Below are 16,477 nucleotides of genomic sequence, written 5' to 3'. Positions count from 1 at the left end.
GTACAGTCTGGAAACGAACCTGCTGCAAGTTGTGCAGCCGGCTCATGATGAAGGGGCGGGGGGGCCGGTTGGGTCCACAGAGCAGGGGCCTGATGAAAAGGTCTGGGGTGGAGGGTGGATGGGGCCTCGCAGGACTCAGTCAATGTAGGCCCTAGCAGCGGGCAACAAAGCGGCTCTCACCTCTGAAGTACACACTGGGGAGTGCAAGGCCTGGAGAGCCCCATGCACTGAGTGAGCGTCAGGGGATCCAGCCAGTCTCCGTGGTCGTAGTCCAGGAGGTCTCCGACTCTAGTGACTTCTGCCAGGACCAACTTCTGGCGCACTGAGAGGGACTCCGTCACCTTCATATGGAACTGGGGGTTGTGTAGCAGGGGCTCCCCTCTGACAGAGCTTCAGAAGTTTCAACTTCAAATACCAGCTTTCAAACATTTTCAAGGAAGCATGACTCAGATGCTGCTGCTTTTTTTTTTTCTGTAAGATGTGAAGTGGCCCAATGGGAAGATTCCCGCTAACTTCTGTTGCATCTGGATTAGGCCCTTTGTACAGCATATGGAAGCTACCCTGTGATGCAGTTTAAGGGCATTTTAGCTCGGCAGCCTTCAGAGCTCCAAAGTTTTTCAGGGAAGGGACTTTCTTCACAGATTTCCTAAGGCGTACCAGGGAGCTCAGCTCCAGACCTGGGGCTCTTCTAAATTATGTTGGTGGCCAAATTGGACAGACTCAAGCAGCATACCATTACCCACCTGCACCTCCTTGATCCTCGGCATGACTCAAACCGTTCTGTTTATTCTGTGACATGAATGATCAGTGATATATGTTTCTCTCATTAACCCAAGGAGAGCTTGTATTTAACAGTTAAATTGTTTTATTCATATACTACATAACTTTAACAGCATAGAAACCAGAGCTGCTGCCTGTTCTGGCCTGCATCCCAGAGCCCCATCATCCAGCATGGAGAATGACCTTTTTATTTTTACGTCTGCAGTCACATCCTTACACAACAGTAATAGCTGCTTTATATAATTAAGCCATTGTTATACATTATAATTTTACCTCTGTCACACTTCCCTACAACCTGCTCTCCCATACTGAACAGCCCAGGAATCACCCTCTCTCTGCTTCACTTCCTATTTTCTCTTGTTATTCCACTTTCAGTTCTTTCCTTTCTTGGGATCTGCATCCCTTTGTTTTTTGATTAATCATATAACTGTGTATTTTACTTAAAATCCTGTAAAAACTCTATTAAAAATATGGAGTAAAATTTTCAAAAGCACCTAAGTGATTTAGAAGCCTAATTGTCATTATGACTTAGTGTATAAAGATATAGGAATACTGCAATCAAACACCTGTTTGTGCTGGAGTCCAAGCTCCGGGACCCTGCATGGGGAAAAGGTCCCAAAGCGTTGGATCCAGCACAACCCTGAATGTCTGCACCACAGTTTTACAGTTTTAGCTTAAGCTAAGCCCCACAAGCCCAAGTCAGCTGACTCAGGCCAGCCGTGGCTGTTTAATTGCAGTGTAGACATACCCTGAATCCATTTTGAAATAGGACTCAGGTTCCTAGACCATTTAGGCACTTTTGAAAAATTTACCCCTGATCTCAACCGTGAGACCTAACAGCAGTTTGAAAAGTAAAGCCGTAGAAATTGTGACAATCTTTAGGAAAAGGGAGATTGCTTGTGATTTTAAAGGGCATTTAAAATTGGGCGGCAAATAAAAAGGATTAACTGGCATTCAATTTTTATGACCTATGATATGTCAAGAAAGTGGCTGTGGTGTATTTTAAGGAGGATGAGTCACAACAGAATTAGGACATTAAACACTTCATTGTAGTGTTGACTACTTGGCAGTATATGCTGCTACTTGCTATTTTTGTTGATGTCTAAAAAGAAATAAGCTATAATGAAAGCATCTAGGTCTTGAAATTAAATCCAGAGATTTTCTCTTCCTCTTGGGATATTTTCAGCATGATTTTTGTAACTCATCTCTGAACTATTAATAGTCATTTACATCTCATTTGTGTTCCAACAAGCATTAAAATCCATGTATTGGCAATGACTTGTCCTACATTATCAACATCTGCCTAAGTGCACACATAAATGACTTGCCAACATTTTAGGGGGCAGAGAACTGCAATAAAAAAACATTCTGAATGAGGCTGCTCCTTAGATTGGGGAACAGCAGCATTAACTCTGGAGCTTTCCAAAGAGTTTTTAGCCTTTCTTTCCCAATCATTTTCAGCCATCTGGAGGTGATTTCTTCCTTTTTCCCTCACAGTAAAACTTAGAAATCTTGAGAGAAATTATTTTCGAGCCAAGAAGAATTTAAAAAAAACACCTCACCTCACAGGAGCCAAGGACTGGTTTATTGAAATAGCGGCTTCTATCAAATGGAAACTCTAGCAAAAGTAATTCTACAGTGGGATTTACAAAAGCACTGAATGTTGGCCTGACTCTGCCCCACTGATGTCAACTGTCACTGACTTCACAGGAGCAGTTGCAGCATCAATGTCCACTTTTGAAAATCCCAAGCATAGTGTTGGATGAGCACATTCTTTGAAGAAGGCAAGCACTTCCCTGGTTGATAGCCATCATAATACTTAGCATGTCCATAGAGATTTTCATTTTTAAAGCTCTTTAGAGAATAACTGATCTTCACAGTTTCCTGTGAGGTAGGAAAATTAGTATTATTGTCCCTTTTTTAGAAATGGGGAAACTGAGAAAAAGAGGTGTGGTGACTTGGTCAGCATCTCCCAGTGAGTCGCTGACCATGTTTGTACTAGAGCTCATTCCATCAGCTGAGTATTCTTGTTTGTGCTAGTATATCAGAATCTAGTAATGTTAGTAATTTAAGTCTTGTATAAAAAAAGTATTTTAGCATTATACCTAAAACCTGATAAGAAGATGGCTTATCTTGAGCAAGTTTGTACTGCACCTCATGCAATGGAGCCCCAACCTGATTGCCCTCTATTCACTACCACAAAATGGATGTTTAATATACCATAAGTAAAATGTATAGGGTTTCTGTCATAGAGTACAATGATACACCTCTACCCCGATATAACGTGACCAATATAACACAAGTTTGGATATAATGTGGTAAAACAGCACTCCAGGGGGCTGCGCACTCCAGCGGATCAAAGCAAGTTGGATATAATGTGGTTTCACCTATAGCATGGTAAGATTTTTTGGCTCCCGAGGACAGTGTTATATCGGGGTAGAGGTGTAATACCTCTGAAATCCTCAGTATTGAAAGCTCAAATTTTGCTCAAGCTGCATGAGACTTTGAAACAAGTCTCAGCCAGAAATCTTTGCTGTTTGTTGGACAGATGAGCAGAAAAGAACAAGTACATAACATTATTAAAAACCAGTGCATTTTAAAAAGAAAGATGTATTGTATTACTGTGCTATGTACATTTTAATAGAGACATTACAGTATCTCTTGGGAATGCCCACACCTGTTCTTTGTAATAACATAGCAGACTACGGTGCTCTTGCTGCTGTGAAGATGTAGTTTCAAGGCACATCATATATTCAGCAGCACAGGATCATGATACAACCAATCCACACATCATAGCAGTGTCCGTTAAAATGTGCTAAACTGACCTGTGTGTCATCCCAGAGCAGCAATGAAGGCAAACTGAACCATGGAAGGAGAAAAGACCCCCACTTCCCTGTGGAAACACTACCTCTGGAATGCATCTGGAAGCATAAATCTGAAGTGTCTCTCTCAAGTCTTTTTCAGCCCCATTTTATGTATAGAAGTGCTATTTAACAGTAACAGTCTTGTCTTTTCACTGCTGTGAATTTTCTGGCTTCCTAGTAATCTCTCTGAGTGATCCATCTGCCATGCATTGGCAGCGTTCCTTCAGAAACTAATCCTATAAGAAAGCAAATAAAGAATTGTACAATGTCCAGGTCAGGCCATTTAGGAAAAGTGCAGTTATCTCTAGCTAAACAGTAAAATTAATCTGCTAGATTTTTAAATCATCAAGGTGAAAAACAGTTTTACCATTTAACTGTCACCACTATTTTAAACACCACTCCAGCATTTGTGCTCCTTTTGCCTCTACTCTTTGTTAGCAGTGAGGTTGGACACAGCTGCTGCAACAAGAGGCCCATTTACACTGCAAGTCTAATTGTGCCAGTGCATGGTCGTCTGGCATAGTTCGGGGTGTGTGCTAGCACAGTTTTTTGTTCTGTAGCATGGAGAGGACATCTCATTTATAGAATTGTGTTAGGGAATCATTACAGCCTTGGTCATGGATCTAACAAAGCCTTTCTGTACACTAGCTCCACAACCACGTTTGCAAACCCCACAGCTATGCATGGTTCTTGTTATTAGGGTGCTATCAGAGTTTGCTGGAATAGTAGATTTTTGGGATTCTCCCTGTAATAAAGCATTAGAGCCTGGCTTTGATTTAAAAAAAATGGAACAAAATTGTTCATCACGTAGTGCCTGCGTTAATTAGGGGAACAATGTGTTATCATTTTGCTAGCAAGAACCTTGTATAAATGTGTGTTTTGCCAATCTAATTGTGGTGAATGTGTCCTCATTCACTCTACTACTGTAACCAATCAAGCCACTGTAAAATGGGGGGCTCTATTTCTCCCTACTTATACCCAGCAGGTAACTGTGCTGGGTTGTACAGTGCTGAGTACTCTGTCTGTACTGAACAGATCATATTTAGTTATAACAACAATAGCACACACTTGCAAATAATTGGCAGTACAGTTGTTTCCATTCTTTGGTTCTCTGGCAGCGATCACTATTATAGAGGCTGAGGACATTCATGCCGAAGGTGTGCTGGCATGTGCACTCCCTCTGTGGTTTAAATCTCAGAGTAGAGCATAAAGTTTTGATTTCTCCACATTTTTGTACACAGTCCAAAGGAAAATGAAACTCAGCATGACAAGTAAGGGGGCAGATCAGTGGTGCTACAACAGTCTACATTTGCTGAGGAAGTCAAAAGAGCTATGCCAATTTGGAGGATGTGGCCTAGTGATGCAAAATCAAGGGCTTAAATACAATGCTTATTACACTGGTGATTAATATTCTAAAATGAATCTTAAAAGCATTGTACACTTTTTTTCTTTGGCAAGTGTATCACAATAAGGAAATAAAAACTAGGCTGATGTAATTGTAAACGGGGACTTGACATCAAGTGATGTGTTTCGAATAGGGTCCTGCAGGGATCAGTTTGTGACTCTATACTATTTAACATTTATTTATCACTGAGCTGGAAGAAAACATAAAACAAACAATGATAGTTGGCTAATGACAAAAATTGAAGGAGCAGTAAATAATGAAGATGACAAGTCCTGATCCAGAGTGATGTGGCTTGTTTGGTAAACTGGGCACAAGCAGGGGAATCTCAAGTAGGAGAAGAGAGGTTATTTTATCTCTATATTTGGCACAGGTGTAACGACCATGGGAATACTGTGTCCAGTTCTGGTGCCCACAGCTCAAGAAGGATGTTGATAAATTGGAGAAGGTTAAGAGAACAGCCACAAAAATGATTAAAGGATTAGGAAACATTTCTTATAGTGATGAACTCAAATAGCTTAACAAAGAGAAGGTTAAAGGGTCTATGGGTATCTACATGGGGAACAAATATTCAATAATGGGCTCTTCAAACTAGCAGAGAAAGGTATAACAGGATCCAATGGCTGGAAGCTAAAGCTAAACAAATTCAGCCTGGAAATAAGGTGTGAATTTTTGATAAGAGTAATTAACCATGGGAAAAATTGACCAAGGGTCATGGTGGATTCTCCATCACTGACAATTTTTAAATCAAGATTGGATTTTTTCTAAGAAATATGCCCCAGAAATTATTTTGGGGACATTCCTTGGCTTGTGCTGTGCAGGAGGTCAGACTAGATAAACAGAGTGATCCTTTGTGACTTTGTAATCTTTGAACAAGAGAAGAAAAGAAAAACAGACTAATAAAACTGACCAACTCTGGATACTCTGTGTTGACATTCTAGACTTCTGTTTTCTCAAACATCTGTTGTTTCCTTCTCTTTGCCCGCTTGAGACCTATTTCACCACTCCCAGCATTTATGTCACAGATTGAAGTGTCACTAGAGGAGGTTTTGGAATTAATTGATAAACTCAACATTAACAAGTCACTGGGACCAGATGGCATTCACCCAAGAGTTCTGAAAGAACTCAAATGTGAAGTTGCAAACTATTAACTACGGTTTGTAACCTGTCTTTAAATCGGCTTTACGGTATCCAGTGACTGGAAAGTTAGCTAATATAACCGCCAATAATTTTAAAAAGGGCTTTTAGAGGTTGATCCTGGCAATTACAGACCGGTAAGTTCTAACGTCAGTACCCGGGCCAAATTTAGTCAAACACAATAGGTTAAGAATAAAAATTGTCAGACACATAGAAAACATAAATATTGAAGCAATAGTGCAACATGGTTTCTGAAAGGGAATTGCTGTCTTACTAAACCTATTAGAGTTCTTTGAAGGCGTCGAACCAAACATGTTGGACAAGGGCGGGAACCAGTGGACATAGTGTACTTAGATTTTCCAGAAAGCCTTTGACAAGGTCCTCACCAAAGGCTCTTACGGTAAATTAAGCTTTCATGGGATAAAAGGAAGGTGCCTTTCAATGGATTGAGAACTGGGTTAAAAGACAGGGAACGAAGAGAATTAATGGTAAATTCTCAGAATGGAGAGGGGTTAATTAGTGTGTTCCCCAAGAGGTCAGTCCTAGGACCAATCTTATTCAACTCGTATCATAAATGATCTGGAGAAAAGAGGTAAAAAGTGAGGTGGCAAAGTTTGCAGATTGATACTAAACTACTCAAGATAGTTAAGACCAAAGCAGATTATGGAGAACTTCAAAAAAGATCTACAAAAACTAAGTATCAGGCAACAAAATGGCAAATGAAATTTCATGTGGATTAAATGTAAAGTAATGGACATTCGAAAAAATACCCAACTATAATACAATATGATGGGGGCTAATTTAGCTACAGCGAATCAGGAAAAAGATCTTGGAGTCATCGGGATAGTTCTCTGAAGACATCCCTATATAAATCTATGGGGCTCCTGCATCTCAAATACTGCATATGAATGTGGTCTTTCATCTCAAAAAAAGATATACTGGCATTATAAAGGTCAGAGAAGACAACTAAAATGTTATGGGTTTGGAGTGGGTCCCATATGAGGAGAAATTAAAGAGGCTAGCCTCTTAAGGCTTGGAAAGAGGACACTAAGGGGGGATATGATAAGGTATATAAAATCATGAGTGATGTAGAGAAAGTGGATAAGGAAAAGTTATTTACTTATCCATAATACAAGAACTAGGGGTCACCAAATGAAAATTAATAGGTAGCAGGTTTAAAAAAATAAAAGGAAGTTCTTCTTCACACAGAACACAGTCAACTTGTGAACTCCTTACCTGAGGAGATTATTGAAGGCTAGACGTATAACAATGTTTAAAAGGGAACTGGATAAATTCATGGTGGCTAAGTCCATAAATGGCTATTAGCCAGGAAGTGTAAAGAATGGTGTCCCTAGCCTCTGTTCATCAGAGGATGCAGATGGATGGCAGAAGAGAGATCACTTGATCATTGCCTGTTAGCTTCACTCCCTCTGGGGCACCTGGCATTGGCCACTGTCGGTAGACAGATACCGGGCTAGATGGACCTTTGGTCTGACCCGGTACAGCCGTTCTTATGAAAGGTTCTTGTTATACTGTGTGCCTCAATCTTAGGACCTACCACTGTGAGAGGTGCCAAGATGCAGCAGGAGCATCAGGAATGTTTGCTGCTCAGAACCATCTTGTAGGGAGGACCCAATAGCTCAGGATCTTTGGGTCAGTTTCTTGAAGGAAGCTGAAATCACCTGACTTACATAACCATTACTTTTTAGCTTAAGCATGTCCCAGCTGCTCTAACACAGCTACAGTTTATGGGGGAAACACAAATAGGAAGAATTTTAAACTAATCAAACCAATCAAGCAGCATGTCCCCTCCACTCTTTTATATTGGTACTGCATTGTATTTCACCAATACTATCATTTTTTATGAAATATGTGCATGTACTTTAAGAAGAGTGCTATTTTATCCTGGTTTGGGATACTGAATTCATTTTAATTAGGATATACTTTGGGAGGCTGGGAGATGCCATAGAAATATTATTAATTGTTCTTAAAATTGTTGAAGCTGGTTTACCCAGGAAAAATGGCCCAATGGTTTTGCACTACCTTAGGCCATGGAAGACTCAGGTTCAAGTCCCTGCTCTGTCACAGGCTTCCTGCATAACCTTGGGCAAGTCACCTAGCCACTATATGTCTCAGGACAATAATAGTACTTCCTTACCTCACAGGGGTGTTGTGAGGTGCTCAGACACTACAGTAATGGGGGAACAGAAATACCCGAACCAGAATAAATAGCTTTGGGTGCCTATAAAGAACAAAAAGGAATTGTTTAGTCTTAACTAGTGCAGCATGTGACATTAGTAAGAAGTGATGCAGCACATATGCAGCACATATGCAAAGTTGCAGGAAAGAGATCTTTTACAGAGCATGCATACAGACCAGGATTAGATGCTGAGAGTCCTGTGTTTGGTAGCAGCTTGGCCCTGCTTGCATGCTTGAGCCCCCTGGTGACACACCGCATTAGATTCCTCCTGGGACCTCACCATCTTTCATCATATTATCCAGCAAGTGATCAGACGGTTGTCTCATGCAGTGGTTGAAATACCATAGTGGAACTCAGAGTATCATTAATACCTGGGGAAAGTAAAGCTGATGCTTTCTCTCTCTTGAATTGTTTTATTCCACACTGTAGCACGAGGATTAAGACAAGTGATATGGTGGCTAATAACTTATTTTTAAAAATGAAAGCACTGTGATTTTATTTTTGGTCATTGTTTTTTGCTGATAATACTTTGACAGCTTTATTGTTCATGATAGAAAGGGCCAATGCGTGAATTGTTTAGTTCATCAGACCCTTTTCCTGTGTCATTACCACTGGAAAAAAATGCATCTCTAAATGGAAAAACATATTAAAGTTTGTGTGTAATCTTTCATATAAAAGTTAATAAACATGATCTCTACTTTACATTCACTATTTATTGATATCAGCAAACATGGATTTATGATGAAATTTATCATTATTTTATATCAAGCTCTTGGTGAAGATAATGCTTCACAGGCAAACAAAGACAAAATATACACTCCAACAGGCTCACAATTTAATAATAGACTCAAATGACTACTAAATGATAGCACATGATTGTGGGTGGCATTAATATATAGCAGCCCACCCACTCGGCTAGAATAGGAGCAGCCACTCCCACCAGCTAGTTCTGCTGCAAATTACTGAGAGAAGCTTCATAAGCTTTAGCATCCCCATGCTAGGAAAGAGGTTTCATAAACCCCATTGTATGATTCCTAGGCGGAAAAGCATCAGTTTAGGAGAAAGATGAGGCGGCACTCAAGGGAATGGGATGGGTAGGTTTCCCATCTGTTGGGCATCATATTCGTGAACTTTTGTGAGCACAGGCTAAGGTTTGTAGGCACCTCAAAATGTATAAACGAGGGTAAGTGTAAGTGGGTTTGAGAATCAATGAGATTATTTCACACAGCTCTACCCATCTGCTCTCCTTCCAGTTGTTGCACATATGAGCATCAACAGTTTCCAGATTTTGTTAAGTATGCCAGGAGGAAAGATTTTTTTTTTCTGTTAGCCAATAATGGTGTGTCAGGAGTAACAGAATTTGAGAGTCTAAGGCAAATTAGGAAAAAACCACAGGCAAGCTGAAAGCATTGGAATTTGGCTTTATTCCAGGTCTCCTCCCTCATCACTCTCCTTTGCAGGAAAAGGGTGACAACAGTCAATAGCAAAACACAAGGCAGAAATACAGTATCATGAGAACAAACTCTCATTGGCTGATTGGTCATTCTGTGTGTAAAAGATGTGCCTAACAACTTCTGAGAGCCAATTCATCTTTTTGTGGATGTAACATTTAGGATAGTAAATTTAAACTACAGAATATGTGTAGGCTCCATTTACTATCTCTAGAAAGGCCAGTAACAATGTAAATTAGATGACTGATGAAACATGACATAAAACGCATGTCATTCCCACATCAAGCCTAAATATCCAGCCTAGTCTCAGACACGAAGGCAATGATGCAACAAGACTAAGAGTAGGCAATTGTAATGCTGTCAGTGAACTCCGTCTTGTTTTGAATCTGAGATCCTCATATCTTCTCCAACTTATGTTATTCTACAAATTGGACCTGTAGGATGATATAACATAGAAAGGCTGTGCGGTGTGAAATGAATAAAGCAATGGACAAACATTAATTCAGTGGTGATGGGCCACTGTCAGTAACTATTACTATAATATACTATTTCACTAGACAATCTGACAGTGACCAAAATGAGACTGACTGGGGACAGCTTCCCACAAGCAAAGAGTGCATTTCACTGTGTGGGAGAAGTGAGTTGATGATATTCTATGCTTCCCTGCCCCACATCCCAGGGGTGTTGTGAAGTTTAATTCATTAGAATTTGTAGCTTTTTCAGATTCCCAAATGAAAGAACAAATATTACCAACAGTGTATATAGAATGTGGCAAACAGAAGCTGTTTTAGGAAAAGAAGTAACAGCCCAAGGCTCAAATGCTGCTGTGGCAGATTAACAGCACTTATTAATTGTAAAACAGCCCAGAGACCCCAATTAGAATCAGGATCCCATTATGCTGGGTATTATATATACATACAGGCATTCCCTGCCCCCAAAGCTGACTTCATTGTGAGCTCTGGAGCTTAGGCACCTTGTGAAAACCAGGTACATAATGTCTCAAGTTGGGCACACAAATGGAGGTACATAGTATCAGTGGCCACTTCTGAAAATCTGGCTGCATGGCCACAGTATTTCTTTGTGTATGACAGAAAGGTATCTAACAACAGAGGCAACAGATTATGCTTTTACAACAGTAAAATTGAGTTCGTTCACAATTAAAATCTTTTAAACAATACATTCATTTGTTGCAATCTTATAAATAAATTGCCACAAGTACACTTCACCATAAACCCCAGCCTCTTAGGAAATGGACCTTTTGTTAGTAAAATACTTTTAAAGCAATGTATTAGTCAGAAGCTCTCTATAGTACTACACTACTTGTCTGAAGTACCACACTACTTATTCTTGAACTCCCAGGTTTGCTTTTGGTGCTTTTATATTGTTTGATAACAAGCTATAAGAAAAATGGAAGGAGAAAAAAAAAACACCTTTAGCACAGTTCATCTTGGCTATTTAGGTTGTGCAGAAAAAGAGAATACAAGCAAAGAAGCTAAGGAGAAAATTGCCCTCTCATCTTAGGGATGAGCTGAACTGATAACACGTGTAGAAGAACTACACTGTTTTCCCCAGGAGATAATCTATTAATATTAATTATAGCAGTGGCACCTACAGGCTCCAACTGAGATGAGGGCCCCATTGTGCTAGGCACTGCACAGACATATAGGGAAGACAGTCTTGGCTCGAAGAGTTTACAATCTAAATAGACAAAAAAGACATGAGACTGGGGCAGGGTGAGGGCACACACATGATGCAACTAGTCCAAAGACTTGCAGCAGGTAGTAGACTCACTAATAGAACTCCAGTCTCTGAATTCCTGGTCAAGCATATTAGCCACTAGATTATGCTGCCTCTCTGTCTGGAGGAAGTGTCTTGTTTGTTCTAAATTCCTCACCCTTTCTGATTAAATAATTCAACCTAAACCTAACAAGAGAGAAGCTATTAGTAAGTGGGTTATTCATGTCTCCTGTGGCCAGAAACCAAAAAAAAACACAATAATAATTCCAACAAACAGTAAGACAAAAAGGCATGGAAAAATTCTGTACTCTATCTTTGTACCCATGCACCTATCATCAGACGGATATGTACAGCATTACATTGTGACAAATTATTGAAACAGTTCACAGACTTCACAATAGATCCTCCTTCTTTAGCCAGTTCTGGATCAGTAAAAAACGTTCTGTACATATTTGAGGTTGTCAACATATCTATATTGGCAAACTCCCCAAATATGCATCACCATAGTGGGGAGTGAAAGGGAACAGTTAATCAAACTGAAATCCTCTCTGCTTTGCAGTGTGGTTTAAAGATTATTTAGCAGCCAGTTCCTTAGACTGTTGAGATTCCTCTTCAGCCATCTAATATTTTTTGTTATTGTTTCCAGTACAACTTCAGTGATTTTTAGCTGTGATCCTTGGTCCTCCAGAGACCTAAAGAAGTGTTTCACCTAGAAGACAGGATAATCATTAATGCCTTGGGGGTTATTTTTTGCAGAAATGTCGGGTTAATTTCTGGCTGCATTTAAACACCTGCTGGAATTAATCATCCTGATAGTGGCTCCTTCAAAACTCAGGTGACATGCACTATGCTGTCCCACAAATCCTCTCCCACCTTCAGCCAAATACTCTCCAAAGAATAAAAATTAATTGTTAATACTAAAATATATATATATATATATATATATATGTCTATTAAAAATGAACTGAAATATGTTGACCATTCACCACTTGATACCTTTCCTTCAACCACACAGAGCCCCATGACTTCGGCAGGGTTTTGCTTGGGCACGGGAACTCAGATGGTCCTTGCTGTGGAATTGAGGCCATGGATTGGATGTTATATCCTTCCTCCCTCCTCCCCCCACACCCAACTGTCATCCATTTATTGTTGTTGCGGCTGTTTTTTAAGATAGTCTTTGTAGCAAGGAGCATGCAATGCCTCCCTCATGCCTATGCAACAACCTCAAGCATTGGCTCCTTAATCATATATGTGGTTATGCAATGAACTGAACATGTTTTTTCCCCACGTGGAACCAAAATATATAGACTACAATACTGGTAATTACATGAATAGCCAAAGAATAAATCTCTTCCAGTGTGCACAGAAAAGAAATGTGTATAATACAACAAGAGATCGAACACTTTTTCTGGACACTAAAATGTAACACATAATATACGCAAGTCTCATCGATAAGTTACTTTGGAATGACTGCTCGCATTTTTGTCAAGCTATTAAATGGACTTTCAGCTTGAACATAACTTTCCTTTTCATCATTGTAACTGTGAAAGAGCATTTTCTCATGAGGGCTGTTCTGGGCAGCTAAGCATTTTTATTTGTTAGCTTAAGAAATATGAGACTATAAATTACCAATAAGTATTAATAGAAAGTCACAAACCTCTTCTAGCTTGTCTTTGGACGAAAAGTGAGATGTAGTGCCAACAATAATAGTTCTTATAGAAAAAGAGGCTAATTCAAATCTGTAAACAAGAAAGAAAAACTATACAGTAATATAAAGAATATACTATACCAATATCTGAACTGGACCTTGTATCAGTACCGAATTTCTTAACTAGTCTCTTTCTAGTATGTGAATATTTTTTAGTTAAAGAACCAGATATGTTCATGGAGGATAGGTCCATCAATGGCTATTAGCCAAAATTATCAGAGAGTTAACCCCTTGCTCAGAGGCAACCTTAAACCTCTAACAGAAATCAGAAGTGGAAGACAGGAGTGGTTGACTCCATAACTGCCCTGTTCTCTATTTTCTTAATGAAGCTCTGGTATGGGCCACTGTCAGAGACAGGACACTAGGCAAGATGGATCTGATCTGACCCAGTATGGCAGCATCTTTGTTCTTATGAAGTTACACTATCAAATTAAAAAATATTTTATAAAACATATATCCTTAGCGATATGGATTTATAGCCACTGTAGACTATCAAACTGAAAGCATTTTATACTGAAAAGCAAATTAGACAGTAGTTCTGTTGTTTGAACTTCTCTCCATTTCTCCCAGAGGGACAGTAAAAATAGACTAGTCAGTTTCAGCTTGTTTCTAGTCAGTTTCTAGCAGCACCCTGCAAGCATGGATCCTGTACCCCATGGTGAAGCGCAGGGCACTTGCTTCCTCTCTAATGAAGAAAGACAACCACTCCTGTGCTCATTAAATTGTCCCCGGGACCTTCAGGGTTTCTTCTTTAGATCTAGTGATAGAAACTAATGCTTTTGGGGCCCCCTTCCATAAATGTACGTTATATAAAAAAATAAAGTAAGTGTCTTCTCTAGTGGAATAACTTATCCCTCTTTACACTCTTACTTGTCAGGATTTGCCACCAATGTGGCTAAAGTAGATAACCAAATACCAACTTTTTAAGAAGTTTGTTCCAGTTTTTTCTGACAAAATTCCAAGCAAGCCCCTGTCCCTCAGGATTTCTGGCAACAGCATGAAGAAGAGCTGCTAGGTCCTGAGTTTTGATAACCTCACCTTCCATGCCCAGCTCAATTAACCTGTACAAATTAAAACAGATCAGTCAGCTTCAGCTTGTTTCTACTCAGCTTCTAGGAGGTACTGCTAGACCACTACTTAATGCACATTTCCTTTTGACATTCAAACATAGGGACTAAATATAAAATAGTATGGAAAATAATGTTCAGGATGACAGTTCAGTGTTTTAAATATCAATTTTCAAGTTAACTCAGTGGTGCTACTACAACTTTTTCACATTATAGGAATTACTGTACTATTGACTTGTAGGCAATTGATTTCAATAGGGGCTTCGGCATAAAACCTAACATGGTAGGGCCCCTAATCATCACGTAAAATGAGGTTCCTCTATTTAGTAAGAGGACTGTTGGTTGCTCAATAACATCCTGCTCAAATCTTCTCAATTAACAAAATAAAATGATATATTTGAATTGCCAACCCTGCAAACCCAGAGTGGTATCTGAAAATCCTAGTGGAGTCTTTCTGGCTATTCATCCACACTAAACATTCTGCATTCTGTAATTTTGTTGATGATATGCAAGCCAGAATAGAATCCAGCTCACTCTGCTGGAGCAGTATGGGCTCTGGAATGCTAACACACACTTGTTTTAGTCACTATGTACTCAGACCTGACTGAATACAAACAGGAAATACATCTCTTAACTGAGAACAATTCTTACATGGTCACTTTTCAGAACAGAAATACACTTCAAAGGATTTGAATTTCTTTGTTGCATGTACTGTATACATAGTATCTCAAGAGCTTCTTTCTAATGGCCTTTCATATATCATTATCAACATCAGGCCAAAATCCCTTAGGGTAGCATCTCATCAATAATTATTTAGGAAAGTGATGAAGTAAATAAAAAAAAATACAGTTCCACATTTTCAATGTGTTTCCCACTGCTGCTGAGATTCTCATGATTCCATAGCACGTTGGTGAAGGACCTTGGTATTGTTTTGTATTTAATAATTGAGCAAAAAGAATTCTTACTTTGTCAGTTTTTCACAGTCCTTGCTGGTTGTCAAAGCATAGAGAATTTTGTTCTTTTCTGCACCTGACATCGAGAGGCTATACTGCTTCAGTAGATAATTCCACCCTGCTATTTTCTGTGCTCCAACTGAGTAGACTGTCTTCAGAACATCCGCTGGAAGGCTGTGGCATCAAACAAAGAAAGGGAAAAAGAAGGAGGGTCAAATGACTTTTTTCAAGATCACCAGTCGTTGTGGAGACCAGGGGTGTGGAAGTAATTTTCTGCCTGGGCTAGTAAATTTCATGACAATTTTGTCAAGTATTTATGGTATTTCTAGCATATCCACCAGCAGAATAAACCACAACTGTAAAAAGTGTGTTATTTCTGTGTTTAACTGAATAGGGAAGGAAAGGAAAGACAAGCACTAAATGATACCTTTAACTGGATTAAGATAGGAACACAAGACTATTGGTGGTCGATGTGTATATTTTGTATCACCTCTTTAGGTTACTCCAGTCTAATATGTTCCCTATGGCTTATCCATTTTTAATATCCAGCAATAAAGCAAGTGACAGTGGATATCCTTATGAATCGAAAAATCCACATTAACAACTTCTTATAGTGTATGGTGCTCACCTACTGTGGTGTTGGGAGGTGTATAGTACCTGCCGAGTTAGATTTAGTAGTTATATTTACCATGGTACAATGCCTGTGGAATTTTTTTGTCCCACCTACTGCAGTAAAGTCAAGCATGGTAAGAAAAAGATTGTACTCAGCCCCAGGTACAAGAGGGGATAGGAAGAATGCATGATGAGCCTCTCTCCTGCAACTCCATGCAGGAGTTGGGAACAATGGCAGACCTTGCACTCATTCAAACTTCTGAATGCATGAGACTAGTGCCACTGCCAGAACTTTGTTTTCCAAAGTGGGTAAGAAGGGGTTGGGGTCATGGCCCTCTGCTGTGTCCAAGGGAACTAGGAAGGCTAAACTTTGTACAGTGCACTCTTATAAAGGGTGCTGCAGTGGACCCCTTCTCTGGAGCTCCAGTAAGCACTGTGCCTCAGACAGTGCCTCGTAGAGTTACTAATGTGGTGCATCTCTGCTCTTCCACCAGTGCAGGACTGACCTGAAGAGTTACAGCCAAGCCCTAAACTTTGATTTTCTTTTAGCTATATGGATATGTGGC

General features: G+C 39.6%; 1 protein-coding gene across 5 annotated transcripts in view; it reads right to left on the bottom strand.

The window, feature by feature from the left end:
• Positions 1–9,784: 9,784 nt before the first annotated feature.
• LOC116835660 (endoplasmic reticulum aminopeptidase 2-like) overlaps positions 9,785–16,477 on the bottom strand; it is a 35,707-nt gene continuing 29,014 nt past the window's right edge. For 3 of the 5 annotated variants that reach the window (XM_032798655.2, XM_032798657.2, XM_075067111.1), the window contains 4 exons: positions 15,312–15,473; positions 14,200–14,340; positions 13,229–13,310; positions 9,785–12,280 (listed from right to left, as the gene is read on the bottom strand). In XM_032798655.2, the coding sequence (XP_032654546.1) occupies positions 12,137–12,280; positions 13,229–13,310; positions 14,200–14,340; positions 15,312–15,473 (529 nt within the window). In that variant the 3' untranslated portion in view covers positions 9,785–12,136. Of the gene's footprint in view, positions 12,281–13,228; positions 13,311–14,199; positions 14,341–15,311; positions 15,474–16,477 lie in introns of those variants that run through there. The other 2 variants (XM_032798658.2, XM_032798660.2) reach the window with 2 other exon arrangements.

Source organism: Chelonoidis abingdonii, chromosome 6 (genome assembly GCF_003597395.2).
Source record: "Chelonoidis abingdonii isolate Lonesome George chromosome 6, CheloAbing_2.0, whole genome shotgun sequence".
Lineage (NCBI taxonomy): Eukaryota > Metazoa > Chordata > Testudines > Testudinidae > Chelonoidis > Chelonoidis abingdonii.
The sequence above is the reverse complement of the archived record's forward strand: the minus strand, read 5'-3'. Positions and strand labels throughout refer to the sequence as shown.